The sequence below is a fragment of the Pyxicephalus adspersus genome, chromosome 2, assembly GCF_032062135.1.
Source record: "Pyxicephalus adspersus chromosome 2, UCB_Pads_2.0, whole genome shotgun sequence".
Lineage (NCBI taxonomy): Eukaryota > Metazoa > Chordata > Amphibia > Anura > Pyxicephalidae > Pyxicephalus > Pyxicephalus adspersus.
In genome coordinates, this window is record NC_092859.1 from 48,220,502 (window position 1) to 48,242,582 (window position 22,081).

General features: G+C 33.9%; 1 protein-coding gene across 1 annotated transcript in view; it reads right to left on the reverse strand.

The window, feature by feature from the left end:
- Nucleotides 1-279: 279 nt before the first annotated feature.
- Nucleotides 280-22,081, reverse strand: part of GABRB2 (gamma-aminobutyric acid type A receptor subunit beta2) — a 219,600-nt gene continuing 197,798 nt past the window's right edge. Inside the window, exons 6-9 of the mRNA XM_072400711.1 lie at nucleotides 16,563-16,700; nucleotides 15,467-15,619; nucleotides 12,952-13,196; nucleotides 280-10,521 (exon numbers count right to left, since the gene is read on the reverse strand). Of these exons, the coding sequence (XP_072256812.1) occupies nucleotides 10,174-10,521; nucleotides 12,952-13,196; nucleotides 15,467-15,619; nucleotides 16,563-16,700 (884 nt within the window). The 3' untranslated portion in view covers nucleotides 280-10,173. The remainder of the gene's footprint in view (nucleotides 10,522-12,951; nucleotides 13,197-15,466; nucleotides 15,620-16,562; nucleotides 16,701-22,081) is intronic.

Sequence of the window (22,081 nt, forward strand, 5' to 3'; positions counted from 1 at the left end):
GTATATTTGGCTCTAGTAAAAAATTTTTATAAACATATCTAACAACTACGATCTACAAAACTACGAACTAACATTCTACGAAACTTAACGAACATAGGTGTCTATTCATTTGGGATTAATGCACTGCATCTTTCTTTCGAGGCACCAAAACAGCTGAATGCTTTTTTTTGCCAATGACATCATGAAATGGTCACATGAGATTCAATGTGCCTTACAACACAGCAATTTTCCATTGTGTATAAATCCAAGTTGACCATGTTTGTAAAAGACAACACAAGATCACTTTTAATTTCTTTATTTATATGTTTAATTTCAAGAATTACACACTAGCCAACATTGTTATATATTTACATGCTGCAACTGTCTGCAATAAATTCAAGAAAATATCTCTTATGCGCTAGTCATTTACAATCATATGTTTATGACCTTCTGCCATATAAGGCTGGCAGTCTTTTGTTTTATATAAACACTAAATCAATACTTAGTAACCGTTATCTTTTTTTTGCATACCAAAACCATTAAAATAAATTATGTGCATATTAGAAAGGCTAAGATGCTAACAATAAGGGCAATGATTGCTGTTACAATGAAGCTATATGGATGTAAATCAATTCCTTTCTTGATTCAGGTACTAACATATTTAGTTAACACAAATCTGTTCCTATTTAATGAAACAAAATCTGATTATTGTAGAAATTTTAATTGATGCCAAAATTAAAGCTGCCTGTGGATAGAACAGTAATTTTAGATTTAGTCTGCTAATAAATGTTCTGTGTATACTTGAGACATGAGGTCAACATATATTCCCTGGTAAAAAAAAATGTAGAATGGATAATGAGGTCTTTCGTGTGCCCCATTGGTTCCTTTTTTATTATTTATTAAGGAAGTAGAAGATGTTGACTTTGCTGGGGAATATTTATTTAGTTTACCGAATGTGGTAAAAATTCACTTTGCAAAAAGGTGAACATCTTATCGCTGCTAAAGTATAGCTATCAGTCGTGTTATATATTGGACTACAAAGGAGGTATACCAGATGGATCAGCCTGTCCGTGTCCGTATGAGCAGCATAAACAATTCTAAACTTCCATAAAGTACAATAAATGATAAAGTGAATGTGTTTGCTAGACTAGAAGATAGGTACATACAAAGCCTATAATGTATTCCAAGATGGAAGGAAAAATTATACTGGAAATACACCTTATGACCTGTACTTTATACCTTTTTAAATTGCTTTTAACGTGTTTTATATAAAAGTATTGTATGGAAGCACTTCTATAGTTAAAGAATAATTCAGTATTGCTTGACATTCATATTAAGATGTTTTTGGACTTGATTGGGTGGGTTCCAAACCTACATAGGGAATCATTTCTTTGATCACATTCTACATTTTGGACATGTGTGCTGTGATTTCAAATATACATAGCTTCATTGGGTTTATATATGACCAAATAGTCAAAAACAGTGGCCATTTTTGACAAAGATTTAGGGCTGATTTTATTGGTTTTAGATATTGTGACCTAGTATGTACATAGTATTTAGGTTTGAGCCTCTTATCATACTTTGGTAACTTGGAGATCATACAGGTAGCATACAAGGAGCAGAGCCAAACTTAGTAGTACTTAATCAATGTAGATAACCAGTTCACCCCACTGCCCGTTGTCTGTAATCGTATTATTTAATATGGATTTCTTGCTGTCTTTCGTAAAAAAACAAAAAAAAACAAATGCCAGCACTCAGAAGTTTATCCCAGCCACTAGTCAGGATTAAAGAAAGTCCTTCTCCTGACCCACTCAGGGGCGCAGCAGCCAGAGCGGCAGACCAGCAAAATTTTCTCCGCGGACCACCAGTTGGCGGCTGCTGCTCTATTGTATACTCGGTGACTAGCACAGTGACTAGGTTCCTACTCAGACTGTTGGTATACAATGATAAAGAAGAAATTATGGTGTACTCAATCAACAGGGCAAAGATAAAAGAAAGTGGCTTCATGTAAATTGAGCTGGGTACTTATTTTTGGATATATTGATATTGTCTCTCATTTACATTGATAAAAACTATTTTTACTGACTGAGGTCATCCAGGAAAATGTATTATGTATTATGGAAGCTGAAGATAAAGTAAATATATTTTTACTGGCTGCTCTCTTACAGATTGTTAAACAATCTCAAAGCATACCTCAATGGCATGATCAGCTTTTGGATATAGGCAGGAAATATTTAGCTCTTGCACCAAACCAGCAAGTTCCCAGATTTAAGAAAGTAAAATCACAAAAAACATTTCCCAAATTCTCAGGCCTATTACCTGCATTTTAATAAATGAGTTGACCCTATAAAAGACAAATGAATGACATTTGCCCTGTGCACTTTGTTTCTTTAATATATTTAGTCTAACAGATAAACCTCTACCTCAGAAAATTTGTAATACAATTTCAAGGCTTATGAAATACTAAATGTATATTGACCTATAACCAATCCTAAAAACATAGTCATTAAAAATGTGAAATATTTTAGCCTGAGCTGTGGTTGTGTATTTATCAAATGCTTAATTATATTGCTTTTAAGCCCTTTAAACTGTTAGTTCTTAATTTTATTTTATTATAATAATAAGTAAATGAAAATAAGTAATAAGTAAAAGCAATAAATCAAAAAATAAAAGCTAAATATTGGAAATGTTTTACATCCATACATGATTTAATTACAGTAAAAATGATATACAATGTGTGATGATTCATAAGGATAATATAACACACATCACGTTATTATGATGTTGTAAACATGCAAAAAAATTTTTTAAAGAAGTTGTTAAAAAATCATAAGAATAAAAAATTTCCATCCTATGTAACCATAAATCTTCATGTATATTCACTATATTTTTTATATCTTGTCAATTGATTGATCAAATCAAAAAATATTTTTGATCTTAAGGAATAATTTAAAAAGGCTGCAAACTAATATCTGGTTTTAGGAATATTGTTGTAACAATCTCTCTGCATGGTTTCCACTGTGGAAATTTAAATGTTTTCCCCCTTATCAAGAATGCTGTGATGGAGTTCACCTGGAACAAAAAATAGTCACCTAATGCATAAATGATAAACTATGAAGGTTGCACAGTTTTCAAGGATGTTCACATTTCTATAATATTCATAGTACTTATGGAAATTTAACAGAGCCCCAGGGGCCCTGGAGTTCCTTCAAGCTTAAAAAGAGAAGGATCAAAATGCATTATTTCGAAAGACAAAATTATTAGGGCACTCCAGCTTCCATGCCAGTAAATTAGGCAGCAATCAAGGTGAATTCAGCAACCTGAGAATTGTTAGTCTTTATTGATGCTTGAGTTCCCCAGAAGGTTTTATTGCTGCTCTAGAGGAATTGTTATAAAGCATCCCCATGCAACAGCTGCAGGTAATGTGAAAACGTATATATAGCTATGTAGGAATAGGTAATAAAGGTATAGGATACAAATTTGAAATTATATTTCACCAAGCCTAATGTCTAAAAGAAGAAGGTTGACATTGATGACATGACTTGTGGCTTCCAAACCATTTGACACAAGTGGGATTGTGGGACCAACTTCATTTATGTAGTGGTGTTAACAGCACATGCTATTACCATTAGGAAAAACATTTTTGAGCATACATCTCCTTGTGCCAAACATCACCCCGATGAAAAAGTTAATCCCGGGCAATCCACATGTTTTACTTGTAACAATATATAGCTTATGTTTTAGTTTTGAGAGTGAGAAGGTACTCAAGTGGTTTTAAGTGCTGATAATAATGTTAGTTTAGTGTTGATATTAATACATCTTCTACACATTTAGGTTTAGTAAGACATTAAGAGCAATGTGTAAAGTGTAGTAACCAAGAAAGAGAATCAGTAATCATGTTGCATCGGTCTGACTGCTACGACATCAATAAATGATATATGATTGTTTTATATATCATCATCTGTACTTTGCAAATCATCAAATATCCTTCTACTGCTTTATGTTGAAAACCTATTGTCCCTTACTATGTAAGCATGTTGTGTCTTGGTAGTATATGTCAGGATCATTTCATGGAAGTTGACAGCACAACCTAAAACTATGTTGGTTGAGTGGGCATGAAAGACTGGATTTTCACTCTTGGCAGACTACATCTTGAATTGACCCAAAGTGCCAGCTAGAATTGAGGAAGTGTATCTATTATTTAGACATCTAGGGATAGGTATATTGTACACTAAAATATATCACTTCCAGAGTAATATGATGCAAATATGAACTTTTCAGCCAGCAAATGGCTGAATTCTATTTTATTTATTTACATCTGTTTTATTCAAAGAAGCTTATGAACCAAAGTTAAACTTGGCCAAGAAAAATCTACTAAATAATATATAATAAAATACTAAATAGTATAACATATATTGACCTTGTATTGAGGCACATCTCTTTTTTTCTATTGAGCTCAATCTTTCTCAAACTGCCCAGCAACCACTAGCTGGTATACAAAGTATTCCTTGTAGATTTAATAAATGTTGATTTATCTGTTTCATAGTCTACAACTTTAACAAAAAGTTACAAAACAAAACCAAAAAAGATTTTTAAATGTGTTACAAATCTTACATTGATACTGGGATTGATATATATATATATATATATATATATATATATATATATATAGTTTGTTTGTCAAAGTCTTCATCATTTGAATAAACAAAACCTTTCCTTGAACTGGGGTTACCTATTCACCACAAAGGTAATTTGTAAAGAAAAAGCAAATTTACTTTGGGTGGTTGGAGCAGCTCTTCTTCTAACTGACTTTGCAGGCATTGAGGTATGTCTTCACTTACAAGGTAGAGCTACGGATCCTACATTATAGGGGATGACATCAGTGCCTGGGCACACAGAACAGCTTATGTAGGAGAAAGTAGTGGACCCGTCACACAGAGCCTGCAGGAGGAAGTTGATTGGATAAGCACATTTATCTTTATATTCCTCAGGATCTAAAGAATCATTTAACTTTTGAAGTGGGGTAGACCCATTGCAAGGTAAGCTTTTTTATTCTTGGTGATAGCCTTTAAATAAAGAAGTCACAAATGAAATTGTACAGTTGTTTTACAGTGCACAGTGTGTACATTCAAAAGCAGTTAAACAGGATGGAAATATTTTATTTTCATAATTTGTTGTTTCTACCCATTGACATACATGACATAAATTTCAGACCAGCTTTCATAAACTGTTAAAACAGTTTCTTACAAAGATAGATTATACCCACTTAGAATGTCCTCTTCATTACCTCTCAGGGAAAAAAAATGAAAAACATGCAAGCTGAATGGTAATTTTGTTACTAAAACAAAGCATTCTTATATGCAGACTAGACATAGGTGAGTACACAAAGCCATTGTCAAATAAAATATAGCACTTTTCGTTATTTACACGTAAGCTACAACACTTTAACTGAACTTTATCATTTTTGCCTTGCCATTAAGTAGAAATTAGAATTTAAAAATGTCTTAAGAAATTCTTTATCTTATTTACAAATGGTTAGCTATAATGGATGCTCACATCATATGACCTATGTACAGGTATAGCAAAATGTAAAGCATCACTACAATTACAGTGAAGTATTATATACAACACTTTAACCTAATTTCTAAAAATCATCGTATTTTTGCTTCTCTTGGTAGTTTAAGAAGTTGTATGTATTGTTTATTTCACTGATTATCAGCATTGATATAAAAAATAGGAAAGAGACAAGCAATGTAAAGATTAGTCTAATGGACAATGGAGAGGGTTTCCTAAATTACTATTATACATTGTATTGTTTTGTATTTAAAGGGGTTGTGTTAGGCAGTTTCAATATGTGACATCTGCTGACACAAAGTGTAAGATAGGAGTAAAAAGGGGGATACTGATGCACTGGTAAGAACATAAAATTGTTCTTTATTGGTTAATATATACGACATTGCCCTGATATTCACAGTAGCTTTGGAAACATCAAACATCAGCAGCCAACATGTAAGTTGTTATAATCACATCCCTAAAAATACTCCTAAAATACCAATGGGCCTTTTTGTGACTCATTTCTCTATTAAAATGTCTACGTCTTATGTAGCCTTCCCTTTCTCTCTACATGCATTTGTTGCATTGTATCGTTGCCGGCTATGAGAATTAGCTAGAAATAAGCACCATGTTTGACATGTATTGAAAGCACTATAAACATTGATTTAGAAATGCTGCTGGGAAAAACACCCTGCATTAATTTAGCAATTTACTAAACATCGTTTCATATTTTGCCTACACAACCCCCTTAATTGTACAGTCTAGAATGCCCAATCTACAAGATACAACCATAAGGATTCTTTAATCAGTTACAAGAAACTGAAGAAAGTGTTCTTATTTATTGAACCATAAAAAATTGGTATTAGCTTATTCCTTTGATCATCCACCACTCACATACACATACATGATTTGATATATTTATTTATATTGATCACCTAGCTACAATTCAAGTACTGGAAACTTAACTGAGATGTGAGTCTGGATTCTATACCCCTTCTAGAATGGGGTGTAAATAAATCATGATTGGACAATGTGATTCCTGTATTTTGCAGTTGGTCAATTTGCTTCTACATAGTTTGTGCTTTTTTTTATATAAATTAAATAAATGCGTCTTATTTATATATCAATGTAAAAATGTTCTAGAATTATATAACCTCTTTACATACATTTATATATCTATATATATATATATTTAAGAATGAGAAAGGATTGTATCTATAGACATTGTAAAATAAATTACCCAATAATACCCTGCATTTGTTTTTATGAATATAAACAGAACATTCTTCATGGATTCTTCACAGACACTTAATGCATGAGTTCTTTAGATCTGGAAATGCATACTATCATACCTGCTAGCAGTCATTTACAACATGTATTTACAAACAAGTCTCTTTAAAGCTGTACCATAAAATAGTCCATAGTTAAACTTTACATTTGGAAAGGTCATCAGCACATTGCTCTGCAATATGTTGCAAACCCACCAATATACTCTGAAAAAAGTATTAAGCTCTGCTTCTGACCTCTAAACATTCAAAAACACCTTATTTGCTGGATTATCGTCTTGCCTAACATTATTTGTTAGCAATAAAGTTCAACATTGCATTTTGGTAATGCATTCTGTTTTGCCTGAATGTTAAGGAAAAACATGTTTTTGTTTCCTTTATAATATGGCTGTTTCTGAATGTCATTACTTAGATTGGCCGAGCTCTTTATACAAAGAACAAAGTAGCCTCAAGTAATTCTGAATGAAATTGTCCCTATTCTCAATGGAACTGCACTCCTTTGATGTTCATATGGACATTGCGGCCTAGATTATTAAAAGAGAGAAATATATTTTAAGGTCTGCTATATTTCGTCCTATTGCTACAAAAATAGATTTTTTTTTTTTTAACTTGTCGTTATCCTCAGAGTTTATTTTGAAAGGTGGAAAAAATCAATGTTACACTTTAAACTGAATCAACCAATCAGAATACATTATGTCGTGTTCAAAAATAAGTCTTAGATCAGTTTTCTAACAGTAACATTGCTAAATGCAGCATGTGATTGAATAGGCACTGTTGATAATTAATGAATTGTATACATAACTGGAAATTCCTATTTGTATACAGAAATCTATAGCTAGATTACAGTATTTTATGCTAAAATACAGTAGTATTAATTTAGATTTTTGTCTATAAAATATTCTTTTTTTACCCACTAGGATTAGTATTTTAGTAGATTAGTGTAGAAAGTATCTAAGAAAATTGGCAACTTTTCTCTAAGTACTTTTAAAAAAAGGGAAATGGAAAATCTTGTGAAAAAAGGAGGGCAAAATATATATACATTTAGTGCAGTGGAGGGCAGCCTGGCTTAGCTGCAACAAAGCAAAATGTGTTCACCCTACTCCCTTATACTAAATTCTGAGAATTGCCAGTCATACCAATATTTTTGCATTGTTGTAATAATAGTAATTATTGTAATAAATAATATTTATAATAGTTAAATATTATGTATATTTAGACCAATGAGCAAATAAAATAAAGTGTTGACCAAGAGGTGATTTTTCAACAGGCCCAGCATCCATGTATAAATGACCTTTTCTATCATTCGTTCGTTCACGCTATTCACTATCACTTAACATAAAAGTATCCCATGTTGCAATTTAGTAACAGGTTTCAGTAAGACATTTTAATTTGATACGGTAACAGAAATAATAGCAGACCCTACTTAATTTTCTTTTTCTTTTATTATAACTAAGCTCAGGGTAAAAGGAGTTAGCCTGTAAGCAGGAAGCATGTATAAGGTGATTCTGAATCATGCAGAAGGATGTCCTACTATGCTGCCCTTTTAACTTGTAACTTTTGGTACCCTATGCACAGAGCCCTCTAATAATGCTAGCATGCAATATGTAAGGAGCTGATACAGTCCCTTATCTCAAAAAGCAGGCAAAGCTGATAAATGTGGCACTTGGTTAAGGAAGCAGATTGGCTACAATGTGTACATTCTATTCATGAGTTTACATTCTGTATATTTCCTATGGTAATTCTAAATCCACATTCTAGTGTTCAGTGTATTCATGCTTTCCATGACAATATGATCCACAAGCACAATAAAATATAAATCAGCATCTCATGGTTGTGAATTAAGTTGACTATGAACTCTACAATTTTCAGGTTACCTTTAGAATACCATGACCAAGACTAGCAATTACCACATATATGCTGCATTTTATTTTCTATTAAAATTATTTAACATATAATTTATAAAGAATTTTTGATCAAATGGCAAAAACAAAAATACCAAAATTATAATTTCTCTAGGCATAGAGAATATTTTCAGAAATGTATACATTTTTGTTTTAAAGAATGTGTCAACCCTAACAACATTTCTTATTTGCTCCTTTTTGCTCTGCTAAATATTCCATTCTGAAAAGCTTTTAGTTATATCTGTTCAAACAGTGCACAAAATAACCATGATGGTTTCGGAAAATTAAGAGCAATGCTATGGGCTGTGAGCATTTCCTGTGTCATCTTAAGGAGCCCTATCAGCTTTCTCAGTTCTAATCTTGGAATACAGAACAATTACTCTCTATATTGTAGTGATAAGTTGAGGACAAACAATTCCGTTAAAATTTTAGTTCACCAAATCCTGCATATTTTCAGCTTAGAATGGGAAATAAATAAAGTTAGTTTTGTTGTTCTTGTAGGGTTTACAAAGGGATACAACATGCAGGCATGTTTTTTTTTTTTTTTTTTTTTTTTTACATACACTTTAAAGAAGGATTGCCTTTTAATTATTTACACGAAGTGCTATAGGAATGTCTATTGAATACTAGGTTGACTTTAAAAAGTCACCAGTCATCTATTTCCCTTCAGGATTCATGTCATATTTTTAAAGCTGATAATATACAAGTAGGTAGTAGTTGCAAGTAGTTTTTTATATTGCATAAAATTAATATACGTGCCAAAGTTTTGACTGTTACTTTGGCTCTTTTTTAAAAAATGTTATGTAACTTTAATAATTTTAATAAATTAATCCAATGATGCATTTATTGCCAATTATGATCAAAAAGAATGTGATTAACCTAGAATAATGCATATTTCATCTTTTTTAAGGATTATACTTTTTAACAAATAAATAATGTATTAGGAAATTAGATATTACATGTGGTAAATGCAAAAAAAATGGTCATTGGCATTGTAAAGAACTTTAACAAGAGGCACAACATTTTTTCAAGTTCATGTGTATAAAAAATAAATTAGCAATACAAATAAAATATCTGCGAAAACAAATGTAGGTGCAATAGATATGTTAGGTTGTTTCTGTATTGAAGGGTTAGGAGGAATGAACAGCTAATATTAGATGCATTTATCATACATGTAAATGTAGTCAGTCTTCAGTACACTTTTATGCACGTAGGGAAAAGCCTTAACATGTATATAAAAGCAACCTTAGAACTCCTAATGGAGATGGGAGGTAATTATACTTCTAATGAGTCCTCACTGACTTTATACAACATACAGAATGGTGGAACGTGCCAGCAACTAAGGTGTTTTAAAACAGCTTGTGTCCTGAATATTTTTTTTCCAAGCCCCATTTATCGTTTCAGACATAAACCGAACAGACATCCAGTTCTCGTCTACTTCATGGCTTTTAGTCTTAGTTCACATAATAGAGCCAGTAGACAATGTTGAAGAATGAAAAAACCACCGGAAAGATCATGCGTGACCATCTGTCAATGGCATTTACATCAGTCAAGTCAGGAATGGTTATTTTCAACTGGGATGCACGTCTCCGTAGTCTGCTTTTTTTTTGTACCACATGTCGTTCTAAGGCATTGCGTCCAAAGCTATGCCTGGGTAATCCTGCTTTTCGGTACTGGATGCTGGAGGTGTCATAAGCCAACATGGTGCTTCTTGGATCACCAAGACCCATCACAGCTTCTGATGCTGCCATCTCATTTTTAATTTCAAGGGTGCTTAGTAAAATATTTTCATGTGGATCCATCTAAGAAAGAATATAACAGGGTGATAAACATTCCAATTGTGTAAATTTCATAGCAGTTTTAAACTTTTTGTATTAAAGAAATAAAAAAAGGTCAGAATGGTTGTAATTCTGTGGATTAGAAACTAATAGTTTAGACAATAGAAGCAAACAACCACCTTATACAGTATCACTATATTTTCACTGTAGAAGAAAAAAAAAGAAAGACAACAAAAAAGTTGACTTTAATACAAATAATATGCATACATTTTTACGTTATTGTGCAGCAATATTTCATTTCTTTGGACAGTGGCCACAAATTCTTACAATACCATTGGAAAGGTTATTTTGTCACCATAGTTTTTGTTGTTGGATTAGGATTTCTTTGTATATTTAGAAATTTATTTTTCAGCAGCTGATTCATTGCTTAAAATCTACCATTTAAAATGCCCACCCAACTTTAAGACCTATACAACCCCATGCAATAACAACCCTGTTAGTCTTCTCAGATGTTTACTGCGGGCAAAACAAACTTTGTTTGGCCGGAACAAAAACTTTTTTGTACTGGCCATACTTTTGCCGTAAAATTCTTACTCCAAGCTCAAACTATGCCTATATTCATGTTTATTGGATATCTTCACCCTATGGCTGTTGTGTTCAAGAAAGTAAACTGGAAAGGAATTCTGTTCTACCAATCATTATTGGTAGAATAGGCTCCAAATTTTTTTTCCTAGTATATCTGCTGAAGAGGAAGACTACAATTAAGACAGAACTACTAACAGGCCAGTTATACAAGAACATTAGTTCCCTATTCACAGTTATCAAATCAGTGATGCTCTGAAATTTGGTACCAGAAGGAGCATGGTTTCTGCTGACGTACTTGTGATTTATTTGTCATTTATGTATTATGTATAGAAAAGTGACCAGTAATTTTAGTGTGGATCTGCTTTATTGAAAGTTAGAAGCATTTTTTATATACATGAAAAAAGATATGCTTAATTTTCACAACCATCCACATTACATTTGAAGATGTAAAATTTTACATTTAAAATGTAAATGTTATTATATTCTTTCTTAGCCTGTATAACCCTTTATTTGTGTATTTCATTCTGGAAGGGGGAAGGGAGCTTTAAAGAGACCCTGTTTTTAGACCAAAACTCTTTCAAAAAGATTTTATGAGCATTTACCATATTTATTGCAGACCATTTACCAACATCAACAGATTATTAATTGTCACTCCAGTGACCTAGTAGCTTCAAGGTTAGGTTGGAATATAAAGAGGGAATGGCTATTATGTGAAAGAAGCAGGGGTCTGTTCTAAAGGACAGGCTGGTCAAGTTTAAAGGCACCTTCCAAGTAATTGAAAAAACAATGTATAGAAAAAGGAAAACAGGTCAGTTAAGCATTTAAAATATTAGATTTTTCTGTATTTTTACCTTTTTTTCAGTTGCTGACTCCAGGGACTGATGGTCTCTTGGTGACCCTTTAACGTCAACTTACCATAGCAATGCTGGGCTTTGTATTTCTTTTAAGTTGGCAAAATAACTTAGGTAAAACTGTGCCCAGATAATGCACACTGTACACAGATCATGCACACTAACATATTTCAGACATTCATCCCGAGAGGTCAAAATGAACCACAAATGCAATAGTATACCTATATTCCCTAATATATTCACAAAATATATCAAGGTGTGGGTGTTCCTATCTGGGAACCATGTGTCCACAATGCTGGTGGCACCAGTTGGTCCCTAGATAAACAACCACTCTGGAAATAAATACAATGGACACTGGTGCCTGGGCAACTTAATTCAAAAGAATACAAAAAAATCAAATCTAGTTCATTGATATGTTACTCTTGATGTTTGAAGATTTTAAAAGACATTCAAAGTTCACAACATACACAATGAAATTGTGATTTTTACCAGTGGTCAAAAAAGCCTTTGTGGACTAAAATTGTAAGTATTTGCTTACTTTTTTATGGTATGGAAATGGAACAGGGGTGTGCCCTTTGCCTACCTACTTTTTTCTCCTTTCTCATTTCGGAAAGTTAGGAGTCATATGGGAAGCCACCTAAATCTTTCAGAAGCTCACTTTTTGGCCTTTTTGGTAGTGACTTTGCAACCTTTCAATCCCTAATATAACCTCAGAGCAGTAGTTTTGAAAGGTGGAGGCATTGTTGGATCAGCTGTTGTTATTTAATCTTTTTAGTGCTTGGGAAGTAATTACAGCTGCATAGGTCAAAGAGGGCATTATTGGCTTGTTCAGAATATGTAAATACATGGATTTCTAAAGCTTGGCCACAGATCCTCTTTAGATAAATGTAGCATCCAAAATTACAGAAACTTCTTATGTGATCTGCATTGGACCAACCATTTTGAAAGACTACATAAAGCAGATTACTCAGACACACTGGCAAAGGCTATAATTCAGGTAATTAAGTAAAAGGCGTACCTTATTAATCTCCATTCTCATTTGCTCATTATTGGCACTGGCAGCCCTTTCTGCTGCTTTCTTTTGCCTTTGTGGTCCTCTACCAAAAAATATATAGTTGACAAGTGCATACTCCAATAATGCCATGAAGACAAATACAAAGCAACCCATAAGATACATATCAATGGCTTTAACATAGGGAATTTTAGGTAGTGTTTCTCGAAGGTGAGTGTTGATAGTTGTCATAGTGAGAACAGTTGTGATCCCTGAAAAAGAAACATACCACTTACTACAAAGTTATTTTAAAATTAAGTTTTTTTTTTATTTTCAGTTAATTGATCAAATAAACTGATTTTAATTTTAATACACAATGCTGCCATTTTGTCTAAGAACAATCAAGTTTAAGAGATGTGTTAATTGGCAATGTACACTGCTCACAGAAATATAGTGTATATTACAAAGTTTAATCATAATAAGTAATATGCAATATAAATGGTGGTCCAAGACACAATTCTGAAGCATGGCAAATGCCAAATGTTTTACAAAAGTTCGTTACCCAGCAGCAGTGATGTGGCAATAGGGTCACTCTTAAAACTTTGTGGAGAAATGAAGAATTGGCATTGACCCATGCCAAATTAGTTTTTGTTGGGTATCAGAATAAAATTGTGTCACCCCTATGACAAGAAACAAAACTAACTACCTCCTGTAAAAATTGAAACTTGGCCAGACTGTGTGGCGGTAGCATGTCATAAACACACCTGTCCTACAGTCCTTCGAAATACACAGCCTGTGGTGCAAGAGTTATGTTCTTTTAACTTCACTTCATGGAAGCAGTAACATTTTAATACCATTTCCAGAAAGCTAAAGAAACAAATTATATTTTCCTTGAAAATGGTATATCCTGATACAGTCAAGTTTTTTTACAGAATAGTCATATTAAGATTTGTAAAGTGTAAAAAAATATGGAATTACATAGGAAAACAGGCATTATTGGTGGGATTGCTGGCCATCATAACACTTTATCAAACCATTCAGAGCTACCCTCTCACAATCATCAAAAAAAAAAAAAAAAAGAAAAAAGAAAACTGTTGTGCATGCTGCTTTGGGGCTTTATCAGCAAAAAGTATCTGAAAAAGAGTCAGTCCCTTTGTCAGACTGTGAACTGTCTCAGTGGATTTAAACTTTGAACTACCGAAATCCACAAAACTATAAAATATATATATATATATATATATATATATATATATATATATATATATATATCTGCAATGCATACGGAGGAGAGGGAATGTTCCCTAATTACCCTGGCGGCAGAAGTGTTAACGCCGGCTGCAGTAAATAGGGAAGGGAGCCACCACACGGAGGCACAAGAGCCGCATGCAGCTCCAGTAGTTTGTTCCAGCTCCACCGCGGGTTGCCGGCCGGAATTAGGCCGGATTAGCCAGAGGACGTTAGGCTGGAACAAACTACCATCTAGGCTGTATGTGGCCTAAAGGCCGGAGTTTGCCGACCTCTGATCCAATGCATTGATCTTAAACTAATTCATTTACTTTTTACATTTACAAATGTTATTTACAACATTTCAGAGAAATACATAATGCTATTATATCTGTACCTGCTGCAAACAAAAATCACTTATACATACAATAAAGGATAGAACATATCACTGCTGTGTAACATTTCCATGCTGCTTCAATTGTCTCTTCAGCTGATGCTGATTATGAAGGAGACGATGAAGTGACAATAGAAGGCAAGGGGGGGGGGGGGGGGCATTTTCAAGTTTGGATTGAAACACTTACAACAGATTCATGCAACATTAGCATATTACCATGACCCATACCAGTTTCCCAAATCGGGCTTCCAGGAGCAAAAAATCCTATTACAATCTTAACTATCACAAGCAATAGGTGTGTTTTCTTTGGTATACAAGGTGGTGGTGGGTGGTTTGTGAACTCTCACAGGTAACTTAAACACATGTGAATAGTAATTGTTTATGTTGTTTATAAGCTGCAAAACTATAATTAAACTATAATAATTATATGGACTATTACAGTAAGCAGCTAGGGCCTTAAAATCATCTTGTTGGATCAGGCCCAGGGGCGTTAATTTCTGTGTGCCTGGTAAGCATCTGATGAATTTTTTGAAAAATAACTTCTGTGATAAAAATCAATTTGTGGACTGTAAGCCTGTCTTTTTTTTAATTTCCCATACAAATCCAAAAAGCAAAAATTGGCAAGAACAACACAAAAGAAGCAATTCAATTCAAGAACAACACAACACAACACAACCAAAGGATTATCAGTACACTGGTATAGGTCAAGGAACTACTTGTTGCCTATTCTTATAGCTTATCCAAACAAACATTTAAATGAGGTGGAAGGTGGGAAAAAACAAGCATAAAAACTGGATTTTTGTAGTTTCATATTCTTTCTATATAGACCTAAACAAACATTGGTATTTATTTCAAATCCATAATCTAATAATAAAAGATGTACACTGACAATGAATTCTATATTGACTATTGTGATATACTAACCTAAGGCAACCCGAGCAGCTGATGCATCATAGTTAATCCAGAAAGAAACCCATGAAAGAATAGTGATCAAAATAGAGGGCATGTATGTCTGCAAGATGAAATAGCCGATGTTTCTCTTCAGCTTAAAGCTTAGAGATAATCTTGGATAGGAACCTAAATGAAAAAAAAAAAATTCAGACATGATATGACGGAAACATAATAAAAAAACAAAAGTACCCCAGGCAGTGGCAAAGGTTGTTTCAAGTCAACAGTGATCTGTAAAAACACAGAACAACAAAGAAATAAATTCACATAAAATACATACAGTGATCTAAGAATATAAAAACTTCAGGTGTGAATATATAGGGAGTTTCATGTGCTTTCTATATTGTTTGCCTTTCAACACATCAAAAGGACTTCGGATTAGAAAGCATGGCCCATGTGATGCTGTCACCTGCAAACCTGCTAATCATGTTGCTGACAATTTAGTTTTTCATTGATTAGGATTGGAAAAAAATGCAAGGCAATTTTGACTACTAAAAAATTTTTTTTTACATAAAAAAAGCATCAATTATCTGGTTTTTGATGATTGGGGATATGATGATTCAAGTATGATGTTGAGTAGATATTTCTGTAAAAAAAAACACATCCTTTACACTTCTTATTCCTATTATGCTATTCCTAACCTAATTTACTGTTATTCACTGGTATCACACGTGAGGACTCTGGGAGGGAGTATCAATGACAGCCTCTCCATTTTAATTTCACCCATAGACTTTGCTGTACGTAAAAAGGGAGACAGGCAGTGTGTCATGTGATCACCACAAATACAAAAAAATAATAAAAAATGTATTACATTTTTTCTAAATACATTAGCCAATTCTTCTTGGTATTTGGTAACTTTGAATTCACATAGGTCTTTAGTGTTTAGCTCCTGTACATATTTAAGTCTTAAGTTCTAGACATTAATGTACATTTATTAAGTATTTTGTTTAACTTCTCATGTTAATCAAGAACCAGAAAATGGCTTCTGTGTATGAACAGCACTAAGTAGAATATATGCAAAAAATTAAAAAAGACATATTAGGATCAGTCAACATCCAGCGTATTTACTTACCAGTGGAAAATACAACATTTTTGGAGAGAAGTTTATAGTCTACGATGGAAAATTGTGGCAGTTCAATTCTATCAACTCCTGTAACAGCATGGTTGCCACCCCGCCAATAAAATTCAATGTCATCAGTTGTGTAACCATCTGAAAAGAATACAGACAACAGAGATAAATAACTCTTTAAGGTATGACCATGAGCTATAAGAATCATATTAATTGTAAAATAAACAGTATTATAGCAATAAAATCCAACCTGTATGTTCTAAAAAGGCAACTAATCACAGGTTGGTACAAAGGTGATTGTGGTGGGTTAAAAAACACTTTATGTCTATTGCCATATTGTATGTGAAAGTGCTGCACCAATTAATTATGTTACTTCTGATTTTCGGATCCATTCTTTCTGGATATTAGTGAATTTCTTATGGGTCCCACCCAGGGGTATATTAGAAGTAAGAAAGCTAATCTGGGTACATTTGCCCTCATACACAAGTGTAATTTATAGGCATCAACTCTCTTCATTTGGAGAACCTCAAAACTTTTTTGTCAGTAACTATAAAATAATAATGTTTAATTTAATAACAAATAAAATGTTTAATTTCAGTGCATCAACCATGGTGATTTCTTCATAAGAATCTGTGAGAAAATCATTGAATAAAATCAATTGGCTATATTATTTGCCCCATGTCTAAAATTACTAGGACACATGTTGCCCATTGAAGAATAGGATATACAGATGTGCACTGAATTTTGTGACTTTTAAATGTAAATAACTTGATGGTCATGTATTAGAGATAAATGGAAGGACAGCGAGTGAATGATGAGTGAACTCAATACAATCTTCTGGAAACAAACACTACTGCAGTTGGAACACATCCTCATTTAAGTCATATGAAGAGACTGGTCATTTATGGGTAGCCAAAAGCTGCATGTTGTATCTAGGAACTGCACAAAAAACCACCTCAACCACATGAACAAATGTTCCCAGCCGCTTCCATATGGTTGAATAGGGATGATTGAGAACACAGTTGGGCATGCAGTAAGCACATCTGAAATTTGCCTAATAAATCCAGACATTTTTTTTTTAATCTCCCACACACTCACATGAACACACACAATCCACGTTGGGACTGCTCTATATAAAAGACTGTCAATATTATTTACATAAATCATTAAAGAACATTTTCAAATAATATTACTCTAGATAAAAGTGCCTCTTTTTTGCCATGAATAAAAATCATTGATCCCAAGCACTCTTGTTTTGACCTAAAGCAATCACAGCATAGATTACATGGTCTCAGGCTATTAAAAACATTGTGCGTGTTTTATCATCATTAAAGATGACAGTTTTTCAAAAAGATAGTTTCCAAGAATATAAAACGCATACTATACAAAAAAAAAAAAGATAAATAAAGATGAAATACTTTACATTATAATGATTTATTTTACATTAATTTCTTAAAAATAAAATAGAAACAATATAATTCCACAAAGTTCCATACACAGTGTATATACAATAACAATGACATTTATTTATTCTGCTTTAATTTTCCACTGATTTTGGAATTCATTTTTACATTAAAAAAAATAACTGTTTTTTTTACATGTTTCTCTTAAAATAATCAATGTATTAGTTTATTTTTATTAAGGACATCTTTTTTATATTTTATATGTAGCAAATATTCACAAATTTATGGGTAACCCTACAATGTAGTTAATAAACAGTAAAGCTGGGTGGCTGGGTTTAGGTGCATATGCTGACAAACTATATACTGCATAGGGGAATAAAGAATGGAGTGTTGCATTATTTACACCCCCCCATACCCTAATTGTTTCACTGAATAATGAAATAGATTTTTAGCAGGCCGAATGGAACCTCTAAATGACAAGGCCCCCATTGGTCAAACAATCTACATAATTTTAAAACAGACATAAAATGGCAACAACTCTACAATAAAACTTTCCATCATTCTAACAAATTAAAAATATTATAAAAAAACATTTCCAGGAGAAAGGCAACAGATCCTTTACCTACACCACAACCCACAATTATTAAAACATTTTTAATTCCAGTATGTAAATAAAAGGAATCAACATCTAAATCAACAGTCGCCAATCGGTAGACCACGAAAAAATTTTGGTGGTCTGCGATTCTGGCCGTTGTGCTCAATGGGGGGCGCACCAGCCAGAGCTGCAGGCCATGTCCCCCATATAGATCACAGGCTCGGGGCTGTGGGCGGGTTGTGTCTCAGGTCTGAGCCTGCGATGGGAGAGTGGGTGAGTTCTGGCATCATGACGTCACTCTGGGGGAAGTGTCTTCCCCTTTGAGTGTCACGCGGTCTGGAGTCCGTGAAATTAGTAGTCCAAGACAACTTAAAGGTTGACCTAAATGACAATGTCCTACTGATGCCAAAAGAGTTGTTTGGAAAATTTCCAGGACACAGATTGTAAGTCCAAACTGCTCACATCCTGAGGTTTCAGCACCCCAGTTTTGTCCCTCTCCTCCTCCATAGAACCAGGCTTCATATAGGCAGCCCTCACTGGAACCACTGCCCCTATCACATGGCTATTTGAGTCAGATAAATCTAAAAAAAAAAATATATGTAGCATTTGTCATTCACTCCACCACTGGTAACCTACTGTAAATTAATGAATATGACAATGGAAGACACAGTACAACTGTTGTTGTGCTTGTCAATTTATCCACCTAGGACACAGGGTTTATAATTGCCGCACACATTTTTCTTCTTTAATTTAAATATATGTGTGTGGGCTCCAGAAATAAGGGAGATTTTTGATATGGCCAATTAATTTAATGTCATTTATCAGTTATTGTTCTTAGGCAGGACTTTTACTATTAAGTCAGCCAGTAACCTCCACCGATTCACTAGTTACTATACAAATAGCAAAAAATAAAATAGAAACGTAACATATTTTTGCAGTTTTTCTATTGCAATTAGACAAAAGTCTTGGCTTTTTCACTAATAATTTCTTAACAAGCAAGACTTCTCTAGAGTTGCCCACACTTTCCGGAGCTCCCTTCCTCACCTCATTAGACTTATCCTACCTTTGCTTCTACATCCTAATCTCTCTTTTTACTCACTTTTTAACTAATTATCTACCATTTCATAGGCCTGCAGAGTTGTCAAGTCAGCACTGAATCATACAAACCATGAATGATTACGTCCTTTTTTGCAGATCAGACAGAAACACATACATGGAAATCTTCAAGAAAAGAAATCATCAGCAATGTTGATGATTTGATCACTTCTAAGTGGAAAAGTATAAGAAGTCCATACAGATGACACATAAGGCAGCTACAGCTTGAGAGTGTTGGCGGAGAAAACCCTTGTTAGTTTTATTATCTTGTTCTACAAATAACTATGAAAAGCAAGGCTAGCTTAATGGGCACCCAGATGGATACTAGATTTTAGGCTTTACAACAATAATAAATGAGTGTTTGAAGTACTACAGATGGTTTTAGCTAAATATTTTGTATGGATGTGTAAAAGAAAGCGTTACGTTAACACCTGGACTTTATCAGCATGGCAATGGCATTCTCTGCACCATGGGCATTAGAAGCAAAACTCATTCATGTTATGGTGATGTTTACCCACACAAATATAGTCTAAAGTGACTATTTACATATTTAATTTAGGCCAATTAAGGCAAGAAAGGCACATATCAATATCTGTGTGCAATCACAGCAAATTATCACAGGCAATACAACACATTCACAGATGACATTACAAATATAAGATGCAGTCAATAAGGGGGTAATACATTGATGTCATAATTGCTGATAGCAGCGAACCAGCAAATACCATCATAATTGCTGATAGCAGCGAACCGGCAAATACCATGTACTGACTTAAATTCTTGCCACCCCGATTTTTCCTGACTGGGGGTCACTTCCTCTGACTGGCATCTTAACAGCGTCTTCATCACTGTCATGACCAAAACCCTACCATCAAGTCACCCTTCCAACCCAACCACTGCAGATGCTCCCCACCACCATACTTGCACACCAACCTTTTGTTAAATACTACTTCTGTCCTCCACCCCCACAGATCTCACTACTAAACCTTCATGCCCCAGCACACCTGACTCCAAACCTTTCCATGCTCTCCCACCTCCCCTGCACTTTTCCACTTCATCTGCCATTCTTTAAACACTCCCTACCACTATACTAATGCTTATTGCTCACCACTACTGCCACAATGTGCTGGTCACAATGGGTCCTGAGATGCCATGTTTACCTGGTGGCAATACTGCTGAAACTTATCACCGGTGTCAGTGTGGTGATTGTGCCAAAGTGAAAGGTAATGATTCTATCACAGTACAGGAGCTTAAAAATTTAAAGTGGAGATTTTTGGAACCTTATTGGTAAACTTATTAATAGCACCCACCATCTGCATAGAAGCTAGGTGAGCCTAAAGATGGATGCTTATTGGATATTAGCCACCCAGGCTTGCGTCTTAATGACAACTAGAGAATGGCTGGATACATATGGGTAAGTACTGACACCAGAATGAAAGCAGAAGTACAACATTGTGACCTCATCAGTTCTTGAGATTTTACTTAAAAAAAAAACAAAACTTAAAGAGTATAAATTTAATGTGCTTTTTAAAGATGTTTGCATACCAGAATCCTATTTTTATTTACACTTTTTAGAGGCACGTGACCCAATTTGCTATGGATCCAAAGACAACAATCTTTTTGCTGTTAATGTATTGATACAGTATACTAAGTCATGTGCCTGTGGAACACTTACAGGTGTGTATTACCATTTACAAAGATTAAAGTATTCTCACTGACAGTCTTTTTATCTGCTTTTCCCTTGAGAAAGTCAGAACATCCGCGTTCAGACAAAACCCAGGATCAGCAACTACTGGACTGAAATGCTAATTCAGAGATGACAGAATTCTAAAAGTTTTTGGCACTTCCTTACTGTTTTTACAATTTATCTCATTTGTTAAAAATCCACAAGACTGGAGAACATAGATTATCATGGGAGAACATGGTTGATCCAGCAAACCTAGAAAGGATCTTGTCCAGGATTAAAAACATTTGTCAACTAATAGCAGGTTTGATGGATCTCCCAGGTTCTCCCATGATAGTCTATCTTCTCCTGTCTTGGATTGTTTTAATAAATTAGGCCCAATGTCTGACACAGGTAATGCACCTACTACAATGTCTCACTGTGTGTTGTGCAGCATTGCCTTTCTACAATGTTGCAGTTTATTAACTGGAGTAGAATGCTTCCTAATGCTGCTACTTTTTTTTGTCTAGCTCAGATTTTCTTTTCATCCTTTCAAACTCTTCTACTTTTACCAGACAAAAAATATGATACAGGTTCTTGCCTGACCCACTCTTCTTAAAAAATAAACGATATAATTTTTTTTGTGTTGCTGTTAGATTTCCCAACACTTCCTTTTAATTAAAAAATAGTTTGTTTTACAGGAAGTGAGGGAAAATTTTCAAAACAAAAGCCTAGATGGCAGTAAAACTCAACATAACATTTCCTT